The sequence below is a fragment of the Mustela nivalis genome (assembly GCF_964662115.1).
Source record: "Mustela nivalis genome assembly, chromosome: 16".
Taxonomy (NCBI): domain Eukaryota; kingdom Metazoa; phylum Chordata; class Mammalia; order Carnivora; family Mustelidae; genus Mustela; species Mustela nivalis.
The window spans coordinates 64385917-64407264 of record NC_139035.1 but is presented as its reverse complement, the minus strand read 5'-3'; the positions used below and the strand labels follow the sequence as shown (position 1 = coordinate 64407264).

Here is a 21348-nt window from a genome sequence, read left to right as displayed (position 1 = left end):
TCCCTTCCGTAATTCAGATTTCGAGCCTGAACACGTGCCTCTGTCCGGGAATGTGGGATTAGAAGTGTGGCGAGCTGTGGTGAGACGCGGCTGGAGGAAGCCGCACAGTGTGGGAAGGAGATGGGGAGACGGAGGGAGACGATTTGGGGGGCCGGGGGGGGGCCGATGTTGTCGTTGCTGGGGGAGAAAGCCAGAGAAGAAGAAGACAGAGCAGAGGCCCGCTTCCTCGAGGTGGAGCCTGCCCTTGAGAGCCACAAAGGTCTGTGCAGAACAGGGAAGGACTGGGGAGTCCATCTGAGCCCAAATCCTTAAGGCCACTTCTGTTTTTTCTGTTCCAGACAGGAGTCGGGCCACTCTTAATCTGAGGGGTGGGGGAAGAGGACGGTGAGCCGAGGCCCCCTCCCGCCCCAAGGTCAGGCGCCAACTAAGAGTCTGCAGTGCAGGCGGAGTCCTGTCCTGGGTGCTGGTTAGGGGACGGAGGGAAAAGCAGCTGCGATCCTGGAAACGGCCCTCAGTAGCAGATTCTGGGAGCCTTCCGGCGGGTGGGGTGGCATGGGCAGGCGCGTGCTGCACCCACGGGGCTGGCTGGGGGCTGTGCCTTCTCCCTGGGGTTCCCGGGAATGGGATCCGGGAAGAGAAGTCAGAAGCCCGTGGCTGGTACCTTTATTTCAGCTGAGGGCTGACAGGGACAGGGACAGGGACAGTGACCATGCCAGATGCTGTGGGAGCTTTAACCACATTCTCTGCCCTAACCCTATCGGGCCCCTGTTGGTATCATCTCGTTTACTTCTCCCTCAGGGCCTTTCTTCTTGGTAGTGCCGCTGCCAGGAACACAAGCCCGGCTCCCTCACCCCAATCAGAGGGCTCCTCCCACAGTCTGTCCTCAGAGAGGCCCGCACAGGCCACCCCAATAAAATCGCACTTCCAGGGGTGCCTGGGAGGCTCAGTCGGTTAAGCGTCTGCCTTTGGCTCACGCCATGATCCTGGGGGTCCTGGGATCGAGTCCCGCGCTGGGCCCCCTGCTCGGCAGGGAGTCTGCTTCTCCCTCTCTCTCTGCTGCTCCCCCTGCTTCTGCTCTCTCACTCATGCTGTCTCTCAGAGAAAGAAATAAAATCTTAAAAAAAAAAAGGAAAAAAAGAAACAAAACCACACTCCCAGCAGCTCTTCCCTCATTCTTGTAAATGCTAATACCTCAAAATAGAGAGAAAATAGAAATAGACATGAAATTCAAATATACATAGAGTTGTTTGTACTTTTTCTGTTTGTTTGCCTGACTCCTTAAGTTGCAGGCACACAGGGATTTTTTGGTTCTTCTATTCACTGCCTCTATCTTTAATACCTAAAACAATGCCTGATGCACCCGGGACAATTAATAAGGATGGGTCGGATGACTGGAAGAACCCCAGAATCCAGGAGGATGGGAAAACTTCAGCATGGAAGGATTATTTATTTAGTTTAGCTTGGAGCCCAACACGAGGCTTGAACTCACAACCCCGAGATCAAGAGCCCAAGAAACTGGACATTCAACTGACTGAGCCCCCCGGGGCGCGCCCAGCTTGGAAGGGCTGATTTCTGTTGTCAAAGTTTGCAGGACGCTGTGCTTCCGAATCAGGATCTCACTCGCCCTCCCCGGGGTTCCAGGGCCAGCCTCCTAGCCACACTCCTACTCGCTGCAGCCCCAGGGACCGCCAGCCCGCCCACCGGGAGCCTGGTCAGCCCAGTGGTGCAGTGAACTGGGCGGGGGTGGTTTTGTGGAGGGAGCCAGGAATCCGTAGGTCATGAAGGTTAGAGCCGGAGGACTGGGCAGACCCAGGTGATTAGGGCCCTGCAAAGGGAGCGGATTGCAACTTGGTGGGGGAAGGCTGGTAAGAAAAAAGGTACAAAGAAATCCATCAATCTGCTGGAGGGAGGGCTTAGCCCAAGGTGGAAGTCCCGCCCGAGGTCACGGCCAGCCCCGGGTCCAGGCAGCAATGCTTTCCGCGGCCTTTCCTTTTCATCTCCGGAATAGGAAACGCGATGACTCATCAGAGACAGATGACAAGCTCAACATTCATAATGCTAAGAACGCAGCAAAAAATAGGAAAAAAGGAGTAGATCACTATCAAAGGAAGACATCTGATACGAAATGAATTCAGAGAAGGAGACAAGCCTTGAGAGACTCTTAATCATAGGAAACAAACTGAAGGCTGCTACCGGGAGGGGCTGGGGGCTGGGGTAGCTGGGGGACCCGCACTAAGGAGGGCACGTGAGGGAATGAGCGCTGGGTGTTTACGCAACCGAGGAGCCACTGACCTCTACCTCAGAAACTAAGAATACGCTGTTTGTTAACTGATTTTTTAAAACATGAGTCTTCCAAAAGCCCTTAGACCCAGTGAACTCAGTGGAGAATTCTTTTTTTCCAAATTCCTCAAAGACATCCTTATATTATTTCAACTGTATTAGGATATAAGGGAAAAAACTATATTGCCCAGCCTATTGTAGGAGACAAATACCGCTTTGATAGAATTTAATGAGATATGTCTATAATGAATGACCAGTACATCTCGGAATGCAAGTAACAGTATATTACATGCAAAACTAACAGCTAAGATTTACTAGAAAAAAGTGATTAGTCATTTCCAAAAAATGTTGAGAAAGGGATTGGTAAGATTCAACGTCTATTCTGGATTAAAATGTTGGAGGAAAAAGCGTAGGGGAAGGGCCGTGATGCTAAGGAGAGAGGAGGACGCAGTACATCTGGAGAACTAGCCCAGCAAACCACGCCAGAAGCGCTAGCAACATCTGAAATCCCGAATTAGGAGTTTTTATCCAAATGGTCTAAATAAAGGGACAAACTAGAAGAAATAAAAACGTATTTCTTTTTTTTTGGTAAAGGAGATGTTAAATACCTTTTAAAAATCCGAGGAAGTCCTCCAAAACAAGGCAGCCACGATGACAAAACCTGGAAACAATGAGTTCAAAGGTACAGGGTAGGAGATACCAGTTCTTTCAAAATCCCACATATCCCTAAAATCAGTGAGATAGAAAATACAGCACCAACCGCTCCATCTACGACAGAGCCAAACCCGACCGCACTCAAGATGTCGCGCGCGTGACATGCGGCGTCTACTAAAGGAACTTGAAAGCACAAGGAGATCAGCAAGACAAGCAGGAACACTGGAGAGCTGATCCCGCCTGCTGTCTGAAAGGTTGAACGGAGGAAGGAGCCGCAGAAGCTGCTCTAAAGACTCGATCTAATATCAAACCCTCCCCGTGTTCTCACGAAGCCTGGCCTGTTAGTTGTGACATTCGGCGGCAGGACGGGTCGGGCGAGAATCTAAGAATTTGTTAGAATTATGAAACCCACGAGCAGACACCTGGGGGACTACCATATTGACCCTAACAGATTTTAAACCATGGCAGACCAAAGTGGCAATCATCAAGACCTTAAACATTAAGACAAAACCTAAAAGTTCATCATTTGTTCCACATACTGTTAGGAACTACTTGTGGACCAGTCACTCTGAGCTATTCTGGGAACTGGGTATGCGGCCGTGAAGAAGCCGGTCACCGTCACGGTCACGGAGAAAATGACAATTAACAAGTCAACAGACAAGTGGGAGGATGGTTTCAGAAGGTGGGGAGTACAGCCAAGGTCACAGGGGTGGATTGAGGGCTGCATGTTGGGGTGTGAGGGAACGGTGGGGGGTGGGGGAGGGGGGTGGGGGAACATGGGGGTAGGGATGGGGTAGAGGGTGGAGATAGGGATTGGGAGTGGGGTGGAGGGTGTGGGGGTGGTGGGGCTGGGGACTAAGGGGTGGGACAGCTATATTGGGCTTGGAAACCAGAAGGCCTCTCTGAAGAGGTAGACCTTTGAGCTAAGATCTGTGGAACAGAACGGGGTTTCCAAAAATAATTTCAATCGATTCTCGGTCAGTTAAGTTGCTTTGTTGGGGGGCGGGGAAGTACCTCCCATGTGCAAGGCTGGGCTGAGGGCTGTGCTCGCATAGATGACGCACAGATGAGCTGGGCGATTTTAACTTTGATTCGATCCTTGCTCCCAAGGGCTTTATGAGCCGCATTACACAAGAAGACTGGGGGATAAAGCTTGTACTGCATATGACAAGGGGCTCCTACAAATCCATGAGAATGAGAAAACAATGGGAATCTGGAAAAAAGCGTAAGAATAATTCGCACAAAGAAAAATCAAATCCAGAAAGCCCATTAACTCTAAGGAGAAAAAACGCTCACCTAGACAATCCAAAATGCAAATTAAAACTATAAGATACCACATTTCACTGACTACGATGGCGGAAATAAGAAAGATCAAAAGTCGTGTGATGCGAGCACACACTTGTCTCTCGTTGCTGGGACAGAGGCAGGAAGAGCCCTTTCTGAGAGCAGTCTGCCGGAGTCTTCTGAAACTTCAGATGAGAAGACCCTATGATTCAGCAACAGAAATCGCTTCCCCGGAAACTGAAGCTCCGGGGCGTGCGTAAAGGGAGCTCTGTGGGACGTTGCTACTGCAGCGCTGTTTCTAATGAAGAAAAGGAGGGGCGCCTGGGTGGCTCAGTGGGTTAAGCCTCTGCCTTCAGCTCAGGTCATGATCTCAGGGTCCTGGGATCGAGCCCCACGTCAGGCTCTCTGCTCGGCAGGCAGCCTGCTTCCTCCTCTCTCTCTGCCTGCCTCTCTGCCTACCTGTGATCTCTGTCTTCCAAATAAATAATAAAATAAAAAAAGAAAAAAAGAAAAGGAAATTATCCTATAAATCCATGAGGGGGGGAATGACCAAGCAGCTCAGGGTCGTGGTGGAATCCGGAACCGGTCGCAGACATTACACACACAGCAGCGCAAACATGAAAGACTGACAACCAAAGGGCACGTGGACGATTCTCTACAGATTGAGAAGGAATCTTCGAGATTCTATCTGTCTCAGCAGAGAAAAGCCTGGAAGGAGGTACACACACCGTCAACAGCAGTAGCAGTGGGGAAGTGGGACTTCCAGTTTTTATTCTGTATGTTTTTAATAGAGAAGAAAAATCCAATCCGATCTAGTGAAAAAACAGATGATCCTTGTCCCGGCGGGGAGGGAAAATCTCTATTTCTGAATAGAGAAGGAGCCTTGCGTCAGCAGCAAGATGATGTTTTCTGATGCGGTCGTATTTTGTTTTTTGTTTTTCGTTTTTTTCTTGGCGCAGGCGTACTTTTAAAACGCCAAATTCAAACGCAGTGAAACAAATATCAGACAAGATCAGAAAGGGAAAGCGTCTGTGGCATGCGTCACGGAGAAATTCTGTAAATGATAGAAATAGATGGCTGCTTCCTAGATCCATGTTGGAAGGACGCATTTCCACAGAAGACATAAATAAAATTAACATTATCAAAGCACTCACCGAGATGTCAGAGAAGGAGAACAGAAGAGAAAAATACATCCTATTAAGATGGGAAATACCATGCTGTCATACAGAAAAGCAGAGCTTTATTCTAAGAAGGGCTACACATTAAGCCACAAAAGAGACTAATCATAGTTCAAGCTATTTCTTGAGCACATACTACATATACCAGACATTGTGCCTTACACAGAGCACTTCAATTTAATCCCAACTTTTGCCACCTTAGGTAGTCAGTATCCCAGACAGACGAGGAAAAGGAGACACAGAGACGTTACATAAATTGCCCAAAGCCACGCAGCTTGTAAGCCTAAGAGGCAGGATTCAAACCCAGGACTGATTCAAACGCCCAAGATCTGACCTTTTCTGCTATGATCTCCTAAAACTAAAAGCTCAAGGTCAAGGGGGCGGAGAAGTGGGCTCAGTAAGGGCGTGCCCACACACAGGGCCTGCTTTATTTTTTCTGTCAGCTGCTGAGGGTCCCCGTGAGCCCTGGAAGCCAGCAGGACCCAGCGGGGACCGGGGTCCCGACTGGCCCTCCGCTAATGTTCTCCCTGGGGCAGTCGCTTCTCCTGTGGAGAGGTGGGACTTCTGGACTCTGGGCCAGAACTGTCCTGAGGCCTTTGTGACCACAGCCCTGGGGGTTGCCGTGGCGCCCACGGGGGGCCTGGGCCAGGAGCCTCCTCCCCGCCCCGACCCACCCACTGGGCCCCCTCAGCATCCGCACCTCCTGTGGGGCTGCCCTCACCTGTCCCTAGCCCTGCCCTGCCGCTTGTCCCCGCCTCCGGCTCAGCCTCTCCCTCCCTGGAGCCCACCTCTGGCCTCTGCTCTCCCCTGGCGTTGCCCCCCTGGGCCTCCCTCCTCGCTCCCCTGGTCCTTCGGGTCCCCACCACCTGACTCCTCGGTGCCCCCCACCCCGCTTCTTCCGCTGGCCCTTGGCTCCCTTCCCGCCCGCTGAGCTGGGTCAGCCGTATCTAAGGAGGACAATGGGACGCGGGGGGAAGAAGGGGACTGTGACCCCTCACGAGCAGAACCTCAGCCCAAGACCTAAAAAGGGGTCTAAGACTAGGATAAGAAGAAAAATGAAGAGGAAAAAAAAGAAGGCTGAAATGGAAGAGCTGAAGAAGGAGGTGGTCCTGGTGAGAGCCCCCGGCCGCGCTCCCCAGCCCGCAGCCCCCCTCCTGCCCGGAGACCACACCCAGGCTAGGCCCCCCCCCCCCCCCCCCGTAACCACCCATCCCCCAACGGCTCCCCTGTCCCCGCAGGAGGACCACAAGTTAACCTTGGAAGAGCTGAGTGCCAAGTACTCTGTGGATCTGACGATGGTGAGCAAGGCCGCCGCTGAGGGAGGCAGAGGGTCTCCTTGACTCTGAACCCCCCCTACCCGCCTCCCTCCACCCCCCACCCCCCACCCCCGGGGCAGCCGTGGAGCTGGAAGTGGCACCGGAACTTCCAGCTCAATGTTGTTACCCTTCCCTCCTCCCAGCCAAGTTCCCCTCCCCCACACCTGCTCAGAAAGCCCAGCAGGGTACCCCCCAGAGTCCAGGGTCAGATGACAGAAAGGAGAAGGGGGTGGGGCAGCACCTCTCCAGTCCTGGTTGGGGGGGGGTACCCCCCTCCGCTTTCATAAGTTCTCAAGACCCTAAAAAGCTTTCATGTATGTGAGTAAGATCTGTCCATGGCTACCATCTTCAACATTAAAACTGAGAAAATTAAAAAATTCTTCCTAATTCATTGAAAAACAAGAGTACATACATTATATATTAGAATAAATAATATTCGTATGACTAATAACAGTTTTCCCAAATAAAAATTTAGGGGCGTTTGACATTTTTGCGAACCTCTTTAATGTCTAGCTTTTTAACAGAAGACAGTTGGATTCCCAGATCTGTTCAGGATTAAATCTGTCTCCATACCTGGCATGTAGCTCTTGGAACATCCCACCCTACACTAGAAAGCAAGAGCGGAAAAAGGCGAACCACGATTTAGCACTGTTGTGAAAATCGTCTGACCTTGTGGAGCCCCCAAAGGGGTCGAAGGGGTCTCGGAACCCCCTGAGCTCCCAGGCCACACTTTGAGAACCACTGGATTAACAGTAAAACCACACATTCCGACTATGACCCTTAGTGCTGTTGCTACTGTTACCACTAATACCAGGACCACAAGTAAAAACTTACAGGCCCTCAAAATAGAAGTTCTTAGCTCTGGACTTTCTTCACTGGAGGGGTTGTCTGGTAACCAGGGAGGCCCGCAGAAGGTTTGTCCTGTTTTCATTCAAGTTGTGCGTTTTTCAGGGGAAGCTGGGCGTGGCGGGTGGGGATACAGTTTGTTTTCTAATCCTCCAGTGGGTTCCACCATTGCTTTCAGTTAGAGGGAAAGGCAGGCTCCCGGGGGAATCTGTGCCTTCCTGTGTTGGGTTGGTATCCGAACTTACCCCCATGCCTAAGTTAACAAGCCCCAGTGTGACTGTCCCCATGGTACTGACGTAAGCTAGCGGACCCTAGCATCGGCTTGCGCGTGATCTCACGAACTGTGGACGGCTGCCTCTTAGGGTACGCGCTCCACAAGGATGAAGACCCTTCCCACTCTGTCCTGCCACAGTACCGACCCAAGACAGGGCTTCCAAAGTCTTGTGAATCCGTCGCCATTCTGTGCCGCAAACTCTGGGAGACTTTCCAGGGCGATCTTTGGGGGGCTTCACTGGTCTCTGGACCGCCCCCACCTCCGCGGGGGACCCTAAATGGCACCTGTGAGCTTGGTGGCAGCTGCTGCTTCTTCCTCTTCACACAGGGCCTTAGCCCAGGGAAGGCGCTGCAAATCTTAAAACGAGATGGACCCAACGCACTTACCCCTCCCCCAACCACTTCAGAATGGGTCAAATTCTGTAAACAGCTGTTCGGTGGCTTCTCTATCCTTCTGTGGATTGGGGCCATTCTCTGCTTCGTGGCCTACGGCATCCAGATACATTTCCACGAGGAGCCCACCAAGGACAACGTAAGTCTTTTCGGCTGCCCCGGCCAGCCCCGGCCAGCCCCGTCTCTGCTTGGCCCTGCCCTCTGCCCCTCGATAGCCTTGCACTCCTCAAGGCCTCTGGCCCGAATCCTCTGTACTCCCAGGATTTTCCAAGGGAGGCCTTGGTCCCTCCTGGTTTCCGTCCCGCCTTTCACCTAGCAAGCTCCTGACTCCGTTCCCCGAGAGCCATGGTCCACCGGAAACGTGCTCTGCTTTGATCTCAACTCTGTCTTCCTGACTGACCATCAAAGCGCTCCGCAGCCCCTTTCTCTTGCCAGCATTTTCATCTCCTCATGTCCTTTCTCCCAGGCTCCCTCCCTGGCCCTACCCCTACCCCCCAGGCCATGAATAGCTTTCCTGGATGTTTGCTGGATCCCGCTGGCCCTCACCCAAGCTCAGGCTCTCCCTCAGCCCCTGGCTGTTACCCTTGCAAGTGGGTTTTCTTTTTCTTTTCTTTTCTTTTTTTTTTTTTTAAGATTTTATTTATTTATTTGACAGATGACAAGTAGGCAGAGAGGCAGGCAGAGGAGGGGAGGGGGGAAGCAGGCTCCCCGCTGAGCAGAGAGCCTGATGCGGGGCTCGATCCCAGGACTCTGAGATCACGAGCTGACCCAAAGGCAGAGGCTTAACCCACTACAAGTGGATTTTCTGAGGGTGAAGAGGAAGGAAAAGACATCCTGATGAGCCCTCTGTTTCCCTGCCCCCAGCTGTACCTGGGCAGCGTCCTGGCCGTCGTGGTCATCATCACGGGCTGCTTCTCCTACTACCAGGAAGCCAAGAGCTCCAAGATCATGGAGTCCTTCAGAAAAATGGTGCCGCAGGTAGGCTTACTACGGAGGATCTAGTGAGAGGGGTGTAGAATGTGGCCGAACACACACTTTTGGAGTCTCCGGAAAATTACGCCCTACGATGCGTGAACTGAGTGAGGGTGGTGATGAGTGTGGGCTCCCCAGGTTTTACTGGGTCAGACCTTAAAAGCACCCTGAGAAAGACTCGGCATCACCTATGAAGCGGTCTGGTCCAGCCAGCATAATCTGAATGGGAGGAACATAATCTGAAGCTCCAAAGGAGAACATTCTAGTAAAAGCGGGGGAGGTACAGAGCAGGTTGGAGAAGCCGGATTCTTCAAACGTCGATGACCTTAACGACAAAGAAGGGCGCCGTCTGGGTGGCTCAGTTAACCGTCTGACCCCTTCAGCTCAGGTCATGATCTCAGGGTCAAGCTTGGCCCTGGGCTCGGCACGGGGGGGGGGGGTGGAGTGTGCTCGGGATTCTCTCTCGCCCTCTCTCTCTGCACCGCACCCCCCACCTCAAGCGTGACTCTGTCTCTCTGTGTTAAAAAAAAAAAAAAAAAAAAAAACAGCTGTGAGAATGTTCCAGATTACAGGGGGCTAAAGAGGCCCCCTGTCATGCAGGGCCCCCTGAAATGCAACACGAGACCGAATCCTGTGCCTCGGGAGAAAATAATGTGCCAAAGGACATACAGGGACCTGACCAGGCCAGGATACAGACAGTAGAGGACAGGACGGTGTCGAAGCGAAATCCACCGAAATCGGTAACTGTGTTGTGGGTATTAACATACTCGTTCTTGGGACGTGCACACTGAAGGACGCAGGATAGATGCTCAGGACGTATGTCACCTCCCCTCAGATGGTGCAGGCAAAGAAGTTTCACGCACATGCATATGTGCAGACAGTGACCAAAGGACAAAGCAAACGCGGTTCAAGGTCAACAGGGGAATCTGGGTACGGGTTATACAGGTATTCTTGGTACAATTTTTAAGCTCGCCACTTTGCTGAACGTTTAGATTATTTTCTACTAAGAAGGTACGTTTACGCATCTGGAAATAATAGGACAGCAGAAGGATCTCTGTAGGCACACAGCAGGAAAGCTGGAAAGGAGCAGGCACCAGAACTTCCCGACAGCACCGTCACGTTCTAGTGTCACAGCCCAGGAGCTCTTCCCTTCGGTGTCAACATGAATTAATTCCTCCCTTCCGTGAGAGTTCAGGCAGGGGATGATGCTTTGGTAAAATAAAGTAGGATTTGGAGACCATTCGTTAGCTTTGGCTGCCTAACAAGCCACCCAAACTTCGTGGCTCCAAAACAACAGACAGAGCAGTTCCCACACTTCTATGGGGGGGCTGTTCTGATCTGGCCTGGGCTCGGGGTGCTGGACGGCCTCAGATGACGTCATACCAGTGTCTGGCGATGGCTGGCTGAGATGGCTGTGACAGCGGGGCCTTTCTCCTCCTGACCTCTCTTCCTCCAGCAGCTAGCTCAGGCTGGACCGCCATGGGGGTAGAGGGGTTCCCAGTGACGACAGGGCAAGCCCCCACTTTTTAAGTCTGCTTACCTTACGTTTCTAATGTCTTATGAGCCAAAGCCAGTAAGGATGGAGAGACAGACCCCCATCTCTTAGACAGAGGGTCATCAGAGCCATCTGCAAGCACAGGGGTGGCAAAAATTTGCAATCTGCCACAGAGACCTTCAAGGGTGATGCGGTGAGTGAGCGCGTAAGGAAGGGCGTCGGCGGAAGGCGACCGGGCACAGGAGCGCAGGAGCGGGTACAGGGGAAGCAGGAAGCTTTAGAAATTATCCTGCGTCGTCTTCCTACAGCAAGCTCTGGTGATTCGAGGAGGAGAGAAGATGCAGATCAACGTGGAGGACGTGGTGGTGGGAGATCTGGTAGAAGTCAAGGGCGGAGACCGAATCCCGGCAGACATCCGGCTCATCTATTCCCAGGGATGTAAGGTGAGGGGGTGCGGGAAGCGCCGTGAGGCGGCCAAGCACTGTCCTGGGGCGGCCTCAGGCACTGAGCTGGAATCCATGAAAGAAAGCTTGGTCAGAACCTCAAGGTTTGAGGCTGGAGACAACAGGTGCTGGTGTGTGTGTGTTTCTCCCCGCGTGCCACGAATGGGACGCTGGGGGCAGACAAAGACATGCCATCTTTGTAAAGGAATCTTTCTTCCCATGCTCACTCTTTCGGTCCCTCCTCCCTCCCCTCCCAGGTGGACAACTCGTCCTTGACCGGAGAGTCCGAGCCCCAGACCCGCTCCCCCGAGTTCACCCATGAGAACCCTCTGGAGACCCGCAACATCTGCTTCTTCTCCACCAACTGTGTGGAAGGTGAGCATCGCGTCGTAAGTAGCCTAGTTTCAGAAGCAGAGATGGAAACAAAGATTTCGAGAACTCTCTGTCTTCGAAACGAGTAGGTGGGTAACAGCTGGTGAACGGTCTAGGTCCTCCCATCACTCTGGTGAAGGGTCAAAGCCACCATCTCCGCGTGGGCACCGTGATGATGCGGAGTCGCTGCCTCGTAGGTTGTTCCGTGGATTCCATGAACTCACACGTATATGCCGCTTGGCGCAAAGCCTGACACGCGGAAGTGCGCTGTGATCGTCAGCTCGTATTAGTCTGGCCAGTGAGTGGACTGGGCTCTAGAAGTTGAAAATAGCATGGAAAGGCAGAAAATTACCCAGCCCTGCGGGGCAGCCTCCTTCTGAGAGGAGGCCCACTTGTCACTGTTCCAGGGAGGTACTGGCGTTGGAAATTAGAGTTCACCAGAAGTCCCCCCTCACACTTGGGCTTTGCCCCTAGAATCTAAGGTACCTTTGAAGGGGGAGGCGGTTCTGGCCAAGGTGGTAATCATGGGCTCAGTCTCGCGTCAAACCGCCCCACACTTAAGGAGACCAGCAAGGCTCTCTGAAACACACAGGAAAGCCATTATTCGCGCTTAAGAATAAATGTTTGGGTATCCAAGAAACAGCTTTTTTTTTTTTTTTTTTAAATTCAACGCCTCACTTGCGCCAAATGTTACAGACGTGTCTGAGTCTCACGACACGACACAACAGACATTAGCTCTATTTTGCACGTGGAGAGCTCAAAGAAATGAAAGGCAGTATCCAAGAGCGCAAGTCAGCAGGAGAGAGGAGACTCGGGGATTCTGGGGCGAGTCCGTCCCCCAAAGCCCGTGCTCTTTCCACAGACCCTTATCTGGTCTGTGAGCCCTCCGGTCATGAAGTTATTTATTTAAGTTTAAAATATCTTAAAAGATTTTTTTTTAAAAATACTTTAAAATAAAATAAAGCTGAAGAAGAATCCAACCAGAAAATAAAATATATATTGAAAAAAAATTTTTTTTAATTTTGATTGGACAGAAAGAGGCAGGTTAGCAAGCTTCCTTCAAAAACACTAGATTTGTATTATTAAATTTTAGGGGAAAGTTTTGCTCACATTTGTCCTTCCCAAGCAGGTTTTTGGTCAGCAAAGTGTATTCAGGTAAGGGGAGGAAAGTGGGTGGTGACATCCCTCTCCAGAAACAAGGGTCCGGCCGGGATGGAGGGGGCCTTAGTCGAAGACCAGAAGGACATGAGATGTGGCCGAGGGCGCGGAGCCAGGTCGAAGGAGCTCCTGACTCTGAACCGAGGAACGTCTGCGCACTTTGCAAATGAGGAGCCTCTAACCTTTCTCCCAGACCCTCTCCTCCTACTTTCATGGCCGGTGGGGCTGCGGTTACAGACATCTGTCTTTGGGTTCTCACGCATCTCCATGGGGCCGGAGCTGTCTCCCTGGCCATGTACAGGAGCACGGAGGCATCAGTCTGGCCTGGGGTATGGGAGGCTGCCCGTGGCCTTGACTTTCCCCTGGCTGACACCCACCCATCTTCTCTCCAGACACGTGGGATTCGATACTAGATCCTGCCTCTCTGCGCCTAGGGAAACCCATGAAGGAGTAAAAAGGAAGAACTAGACCAAACCCTGGCATGAAATAGATCCAGGCAGTGGCATAGTCCAGCCCCGCCCCAAACCCCAAACCTTCTCAGCACCTCTCGGTTACCGTAGTGTCTTCGCCAAGCCTCCGTGAACGCCTCCGGAGCACAGCCCTCCGGCGGGCAGCAGGTGGGGAGCCCATCTGCAGATGGCCTCGCAGAGGGGCGGCTCCTCCCCAGAACCCCACCTGCCATCTGGGCGGGAACCCGCTCTCAGACTCCCACAGCAGGAGGCCACCCCGGAAACAGCGTTTGTGGGTGCTGTCGGAGTAGAACCCCCCCAGCCCAGTCCCACATGGGAAGAAACGAGAGAAGCCAACACTGGCGTGCCTACGATGTGCGCATTCCTGTTCTAGGCTCCTTGAATACCCTTTACTGTGCCCCCTGCTTCCCCCATGCCTCCATCCCCTTCTCAGAGCCGAGGCAGCCTGAGGATCGGCACGCACGGAGCCCCAGGGCTCCCAGGGGCCTCGCTGAAAAGCTGAATTTCCAGCCAGAGCCCTTCTGCTTCTAGCATAAGTGATATTTCTAGGATACGTCACTTTTTGAGTGATTCAGACCGTGCCTTGGAAAGGTAGGAATTTCAGCCATTACTTTGATAAAGCAAGAAAAATGGTTTTGAGCCAAGAACCTTGTTTCAAGCCACGTAGGTGAGGGGCCAGCATCCCGTGCAGGTGAAGCCAGACATGATGTCCAGGTCCCCCTTCTGACTCAGGGCAGGGGGGCATTGGCGGAGGGAGAGGCCCTGAAGCCCAGCTGTTATGGCGTCCGCTCCCCGGCAGGGGTCAGGCTGGTGCCAGCAGGCGGAGCGGGGAGGGGCTCCGGCCAGAGCGGGGCTCCCCAGCCTTCCTACTGTCACCGTTAGGGCAGAAGAATTCTCCCCAGGAGGGGGTGGAAGGGGGCGCTCCCATCATTTGCAGGATGTGGAGCTGCACCCCTGCCCTCTGCCCGCCCGCTGCCAGGAGCAGCCCCTCCCACCCCAGCTGTGACCACAGAGGCGCCTCCGGGCATCGCCCCGTGTCCTTTGAGAAGCTGAGAAGCTCTGGGACAGGGAAGAGCCAGATGCTGGGAGGGAGGACTCTAGCAGACGGAGACCCTGATTCCTGGGGATCTAGAAACCATTCAGCCGCATTTTGTCCATTCAGGACAACATAAGAAACTAGAATACAGACAATAGAAGACATTTAGATGAAGGGTGATCAAGACCTTCTTGACGGGGAAGGCAAGGAGTCGATAAAATCGGAGAACTGTGAAATCTCAGAGATTTTTCGGGTGGGGAGAACCTTACTTGTGTAAACTAAATACCAGGCGAAGAGTACTAGAAGCTCTCGGAGGGTCCTAAGTGTCCACCTTGCTCTGGACCCTGGACAGTGCTGTCCTCGTAGGAACAGAGGCCGCAGCGCCCCCCGCCTCAGACCTCCTCCTCATCGCACAGGAACGGCTCGCGGCGTTGTGATCGCGACGGGAGACTCCACGGTGATGGGCCGCATCGCCTCTCTGACGTCAGGCCTGGTGGTCGGCAAGACGCCCATCGCCATAGAGATTGAGCACTTCATCCAGCTGATCACAGCGGTGGCCGTCTTCCTCGGCGTCACTTTCTTCGGGCTCTCGATTATCTTGGGCTACGGCTGGCTGGAGGCTGTCATTTTTCTCATTGGCATCATTGTGGCCAATGTGCCCGAGGGGCTGCTGGCCACCGTCACGGTGAGTAGCTTGGGCAGAGGGGGCCCTCTGGGCAGACACGCCGTCCCAAGGGATGAAACCATGTATCTCTTCTGCTGTTGGGTCTTTCTAGTGCAGAGGACTCCTGATGTGCGCACACGTGTCCACCGCTTAGCGCCCACAGGACCTAGACTTCCCCCCACCCATGTTTTCTAGTGCCTTCTCTTTCTTCTCCAGGAGTTGTGATACAGGAAGCATTTAGATTCTAAGTCACCAGCGGTGAGTTCCAGTCTGGGCTGTCCCGGTTAGTGAACTTGGCCAAATCACTGAAAATCTCCAGGCATCAGTTTGATTAAACATCAGCTTCTAGAGGAAGATTAACTCAGAATTATAGAATCTTATTGGAAAGGACTTCAAAGCCCATAGAAATCCAACCTTTCCACCAAACTTGAGTATCTTACGTACAATCCATGGGAGATGATGAGTGTTTCTAGTCCTGGGCACCCCTCCCCTTTCGGTCTCCGCTCATTTCGCCACGGGCTTGCTCTAGCTGGATTTCATCGTGTTGAGTGGAGATACGACTTCCTGGTGGGGCCCAGTTTTCCCATCTGAAGAGACACAAAACAAGTCATTTTTCTCTCTTCCACAAACAACGCGTTTGACTGATGGGAGCCATCATGTGTCCTCAAACTCTCTGGGGGGAGGTGAAATCACCCCCTTTCCTCTTGCTGCTCTTCACAGGAAAACAGTCTTCACACCCGTGGCTTACTGACCACTTGGTGGTGGGGGGGGGGGGTTGGTGCTCCCGACAAACAGAAATGGATAACGAGATACTACAGTAGGAGATAAAACAGAAATGAGAACACTACTCAGGGCGCGGTTGGTTAGCACCAAAACCTCGGGACTAGTGACAATACGTAAATAAATCATAACCGCACGATTGGAGTTCTGTATTGATATAACAAGAACTGATTGGTTTTTAAAACAACCCTGCCACACACACCTGACCTTCACTGAATTTATGGTCCATATAATTAATGGTAACAAAAATGTCCCAGTTTATAAATGATCTCTCAAGTCCTTTCCAGCGTTGCCATATTTCTTCTCAACTTCAGGATTCTCCTGTTTTCTTCTTTTTTTTCTAACTATCGGTACCAGCCCTCTTACACCACATGAAAGGTTCGCTATCGACGTGGTCCCTGGGAAGGAGGGGTGTGGGGGGCGGCCTGAACCTGACTTGAGCAGGGTTGCTGAGCCGCCAGGATGAAAGCGTCCTGGGGGAGCAGAAAACTCCAGGAGATAAGGTCGCCTTCTACGTTCCCCAGGGGAAGGAAAATGCCCTTTTTCCGAGCTCTGCCGTAAAGCTCGAGCACAGTCACTCTCCTGGTTTGCGTTACCGTGGCTGCAGGTGGAATTGAGAAATGGGTGGAAAGAAAAGAGAAAGAAGTACCAAAAATTACAAAAGCGATACAAATGACCGGATTTCCAGAACGCAAAGTGGCGAGCGCAGCTGACCTCTGCGTCCCCGCTGATTCTCAGCCCTCTTGTGGCTCCAGGTGTGTCTGACCCTGACGGCCAAGCGCATGGCGCGCAAGAACTGCCTGGTGAAGAACCTGGAGGCCGTGGAGACGCTGGGCTCCACGTCCACCATCTGCTCCGACAAGACGGGCACCCTCACCCAGAACCGCATGACCGTCGCCCACATGTGGTTCGACAAGACCATACACAAGGCCGACACCAGGGAGGACCAGACCGGTGACTCGAGCGGCGTGGGGGGGCCGGCTGTGGAGGGGCCGGGGGTGGCGTGTGGGCCGAGGGAGTGCGGACACAGAGGACAACTGGGTCCTGAGCGCGGACGAGGGCTGTCCCTGTCAAGGCTGGGGGACAGAGCAGGAGGCGAGGAAGTCACCTGCTTCACACTCCCCGCCCTGCTCACGAGCCCTGGCTTTTTCCCTAGGGAGAACATTCTCCAAGAGCTCCGAGACCTGGTTCATCCTGGCCCGGATCGCCGGCCTCTGCAACCGCGCCGACTTTAAGGCTCACCAGGAGAACCTTCCCATTGCTAAGGTATCAGGCCTGTGGGGGCAGCCGACGCCTCCGGGTCCGGGCCTGCCCACCCTCCCCCCCGCAATCTCTCTCCTGGCGCTCAGGTATTGCCCCCAGGTCCTCCCCATCACACCCCCTCGCCCTGTGCCGTTCCCCTGGCGCTCACCGTGCAAACCCCGTCCTGGCAGCGGGAGACCACGGGGGACGCCTCCGAGTCAGCCCTCCTCAAGTTCATCGAGCAGTCGTACAGCTCTGTGAAGGAGATGAGAGAGAAAAACCCCAAAGTGGCCGAGATCCCCTTTAATTCCACCAACAAGTACCAGGTACGGAGCCCACACAGGTAGAATGGGGGCGGGCTCCTGGTTTGGGGAAGTGGGAGCTGTGCCTTCGCCTTGGGCCTCCCCTCTGAACAGTAGGATAGAGACAGTGGAGACCTTGCGTCCCCGTCCAGAGGAAGGCTCAGCTCAGGAGAAAGGGACCAGCAGGTAAAGAGAGGAACAGGTGTAAAGGAAGAGACGTTCAATCCCCGATCCCCGGCCGAGCGTGGGGCTCCGTCCCCAGTGGAGAGAGCCAGCGGGAAGTGTCCTGTGGGTAGGACAGGCTGGTTGGTGGCAGTCAAGATAGAGCCTCCTGCAGCAGTGCAGGTGCAGCCGTGGCGGCGTCTCTGGGGCTCCTGAAAGGTTTGCTCCTGCGGAACAAGGCTGGGTCTGCAAGGCGGTCCCCAGAAGCCCTGACTGTAGCAGCTGGGGGACGGGACAGGGCCCCAGCACCTTTGTGAAGCTCTGTCCCCAGGCAGGAGTGACAAGGGAAGGGGATTCATGGGCTGAGAGGTAGTGGTGGGGCACAACCCCAGGGAGCAGGGGACAGCTGGCAAAGCCAAGGGGACCCTCCCACATGAGGGCCCGTCCGCCTTGAAGAGGGAGGGGGATGTGGGGCGAGCCGGGCGAGGGGGCCCGGGAGTCACCGCAACTGGAGCGCCACCAGTCAGGTTTGCGGCCCCCAGAACAGTCGTGGTCGGCTCCGCGAAGGGGCATTCTCCAAATATGTGGGCTACCATGAAGGTCAGACGTTCAGCTGTGGGTGACAGAGAAGCAATGAGACTCCCCAGAAGTCTCTCTTGTCGTCCGGTCTTAGAAACCCAGAACCGTACTCACTTGGCAGCTCAGGGACAAATGTCAGAACAACACCGAGAAGCTTAGCGGGGCTCTGTAAGCAGACGAGCCTGTCAAGCGCTGTATGTGAACGCTGCTGAGAGGGTAGAGCCCCCAAATATTCCTCGCGAGGGGAAAAAATTGTAACTAAAAAAATAATACAATATCAAAAGCTATGTAGAGCTTTGAGTTTTTAGGACCCGATTGCCTATCTTTTCGCACTGAACGCTATCTGTGTGAATATCCGACTGTAACTCTACAGTCCGATTTTCTGACTATGACTATATCTGAATATCGGACTATAACGCGATCCCACTGCCTATCTCTTCACACTGAACGCTGAGCGAGTAAGAGTTAAAGAGAGACGCAGAGCTTTTCTGCCTGGGCCGGCTTTTGGTCCCTGGGATACGACAGGTCTCACTCACTTCTGCTTTTTCCTGACGTTCAGTGGCCTCCCGACCCAGACAAGAATTCCGTGCTTGGCGGGGCCGGCGTAAAGCCCAGGACTGCGAAGTACATACTTGTTCCTTCATGTGATTTAAAATAAAAGCAAAACATATCGATGACATTTGTTGGGACGTCCAACAAAATAGCAAGTTTCCCCCAAATGACACCGTTGGTGCGTTTTCTGAGTACCCTGTGAAAAGGACCAGCTCTTCCTCCGGGGCGCCCGCCCCGCGCGAGCTCGGCCAGCTGGGCACGGCCATCGCGGGTGGGTCTGAGGGCAGCGGAGCCCCCCACCCCCCGCCAGGCCATCCCAGCCCTGTGTCACCTGCAGGCTCCGTGTCTTCCTCACGCTCAGACTGACATGAAAGGCAGGGTCTGTTCTCGTAGCCCCAGACTTCCCCCACCTTATTATCTGTAATTTCTATCAAGATCTGAGTTTTTTGTGACCAAGGGACTGGCTTATACGTAAGTCTTGCTGCCTCCTCTGATAATCCTCAGTAAATAGGGTACAAATACATATTAAGCACTCAGGAAATCAAGCTTTTTAAACCTCTTAACAGCTTTCTGGTTAAACAAGTTAAGATTTTCCCTCTTAACGGCTTAGGCCTATTTTGAATATAACAGAATTATAGGAAATATTCGAAGGTTTTTAATGGGACGGCTTTAACAGCAGTTTACGCACAGGCTTCCACCTTGGTTATCCTCTGGGGCGGTGCGGTCCGGCCCCTCCCCCCCCACTTCAAGATGCCGGTTTGCTGACCCAACAGCTTTCATGCTGAGAAGCTCCTGGCTGGGAAGAGGAACTCCCTCACAGTTCCTGCCCACAGATCAGAGATCAAGGGAAAAGGCAAAACTGAAATGCATCTCATTCCTCTCTCCTTCTGGCCTGTGGTCTCCTCCGATTCACTGTGAACCTGGCCTTCCCTGCTCCCAGCCCACCACACCAACCCCAGCCCCAACCCCAGCCCCAACCCCAACCCCACCGCGAGCCCCTGGGACTTCTCACGCTGCTGGGAGAGTGGCAGAGAGGGGACGATGACGAGCCTGTTTCTGGATTGTGCTTTGTGGTTTCCAAAGTACTTTCTTACAGATGATCTGACCCCAAACGGCTCGGATGTTTCTCACTCAAACACGAACGTTTCTCGATAAGCACAGTACGGTACTGTCCGTGAACTTTCTCTTCCTGGTGATTTTCCTAACATTTTCTTTTCTCAAGCTCACTTTACTCTGAGAGCACAGCCTGTAATACCTAGCACATATGGAATATGTGTTAAGTGACTATTGATGTTATTGGCAAGGTTTTGGGTCGACCGCGAGCTATGTTAGTACTTAGGTTTGGTGGAGCCCAAAGATCTATGTGGGGTTTTGACTGGACTGTGTCTCATAAAAACCCAGTGAAGTCGGCAGCACAGAATCTTTGGCATCGTATCAAAGGACTAAGGTTTTGAGAGGTTCAGAGGATTGACCTGAGATCACAAAGCATCCCGGCTGGGGGGGGGACACAGGCCCGCGGCCCCGGCGTTCTCTTCCGTCTCCCCTGCTGCCTCTGCTGGGACCACACTTGTGCTTTCCAGAAGTGAGAAGCCTGCTTGTGCCCTGAGCTCCAGCGGAGATAGCAGAGATCTGTGTGCAAATAACAGCGGGTTGGATCCCCAGGCAAGAGGAAGGCTGCGCTCGACCCTCAGTTGGACTTGACCCGAGGGAGGGCGCTGCACTGGACTTAGGGCACAAAGGAAACAGGGAGGGGCATGTGGACCGAGGAGCCTAGTGTTGTGCCCTCAAAACCTTTGCCCCTGCTTTTCTGCCCCAACCCTTGCTCCCCTCCTGCCGCAAGGAGTCTCCCTCTCTCGCCCCCAGGTGTCCATCCACCTGCAGGACGACAGCGTCCAGCCCCACGTGCTGATGATGAAGGGGGCCCCGGAGAGGATCTTAGAGTTTTGCTCTTCTTACCTTCTGAAGGGGGTGGAGTACCCCATGGACGACGAGATGAGGAGAGACTTCCAGAACACCTACCTGGAACTAGGAGGCCTGGGGGAACGTGTGCTGGGTAAGGGGCTGTGCAAGGTAACATCCAAACGGTTACTTGTGGGGTGAGAGATCGAATGTTGGGGTGAGCGAGACAGGGATGCACGCTCTGCTGAATGACCACCGGTCCCTCTGTCTCTCCCCAGGGTTCTGCTTCTTGACTCTGCCTAGCACTTTCTCCAAGGGATTCAAGTTTAATACAGATGAAATCAATTTTCCCATGGATAACCTTTGTTTTGTGGGGCTCATATCCATGATTGACCCTCCCCGCGCTGCAGTGCCTGACGCTGTGGGCAAGTGTCGTAGTGCAGGGATTAAGGTAAATTCTGGACCACGTCCCGCGTCCCTGAAGTCCCCTGACCTGTCACAACCCGGAGCAACCGTAGAAAGCCTCGCCTAGAATAGGTTCTTCGTAATCTTGGTTTAACTGAACTGATGTCTGTCTCCTTGACCTTATGATTCTTCGTCGTAACAGAGAACCTAATAGGAAATAGTGAGTTTCTTCTGTAGTCAGAATCCTGTCTTGCCCTGAACATTAAGATCACCGGGGGTCCTTTAAAATCTGATGCCTAGCCCTTCCCCCAACCCAGAGTAGGGCGTACAACTCTTGATCTCAGAGTTGTGAGTTCAAGCCCCACACTGGGCGTAGAGATTACTTCAATTAATTAATTAATTTAACTTAAAAAAACATCTGATGCTTAGCCCATATTGTAGACCCATTAAGTAGGAAATTCTCGGGGCAGGCATCTGCATGCTTCAAGCTTTTTTTTAAAGATTTTTATGTATTGATTATTCATTTGAGAGAGAGAGAGAGAGAGCACAAGCAGGGGGAGCAGCAGAGGGAGAGGGAGAAGCAGACTCCCCGC

General features: G+C 53.1%; 1 protein-coding gene across 1 annotated transcript in view; it reads left to right on the top strand.

Moving 5' to 3' along the window:
* The first annotated feature begins 6148 nt into the window (after positions 1 to 6148).
* ATP1A4 (ATPase Na+/K+ transporting subunit alpha 4) overlaps positions 6149 to 21348 on the top strand; it is a 29360-nt gene continuing 14160 nt past the window's right edge. Inside the window, exons 1-12 of the mRNA XM_082704334.1 lie at positions 6149 to 6508; positions 6635 to 6694; positions 8160 to 8363; positions 9089 to 9202; positions 11000 to 11134; positions 11392 to 11509; positions 14587 to 14855; positions 16370 to 16568; positions 16771 to 16880; positions 17048 to 17182; positions 20315 to 20504; positions 20629 to 20801. Of these exons, the coding sequence (XP_082560460.1) occupies positions 6356 to 6508; positions 6635 to 6694; positions 8160 to 8363; positions 9089 to 9202; positions 11000 to 11134; positions 11392 to 11509; positions 14587 to 14855; positions 16370 to 16568; positions 16771 to 16880; positions 17048 to 17182; positions 20315 to 20504; positions 20629 to 20801 (1860 nt within the window). The 5' untranslated portion in view covers positions 6149 to 6355. The remainder of the gene's footprint in view (positions 6509 to 6634; positions 6695 to 8159; positions 8364 to 9088; positions 9203 to 10999; positions 11135 to 11391; positions 11510 to 14586; positions 14856 to 16369; positions 16569 to 16770; positions 16881 to 17047; positions 17183 to 20314; positions 20505 to 20628; positions 20802 to 21348) is intronic.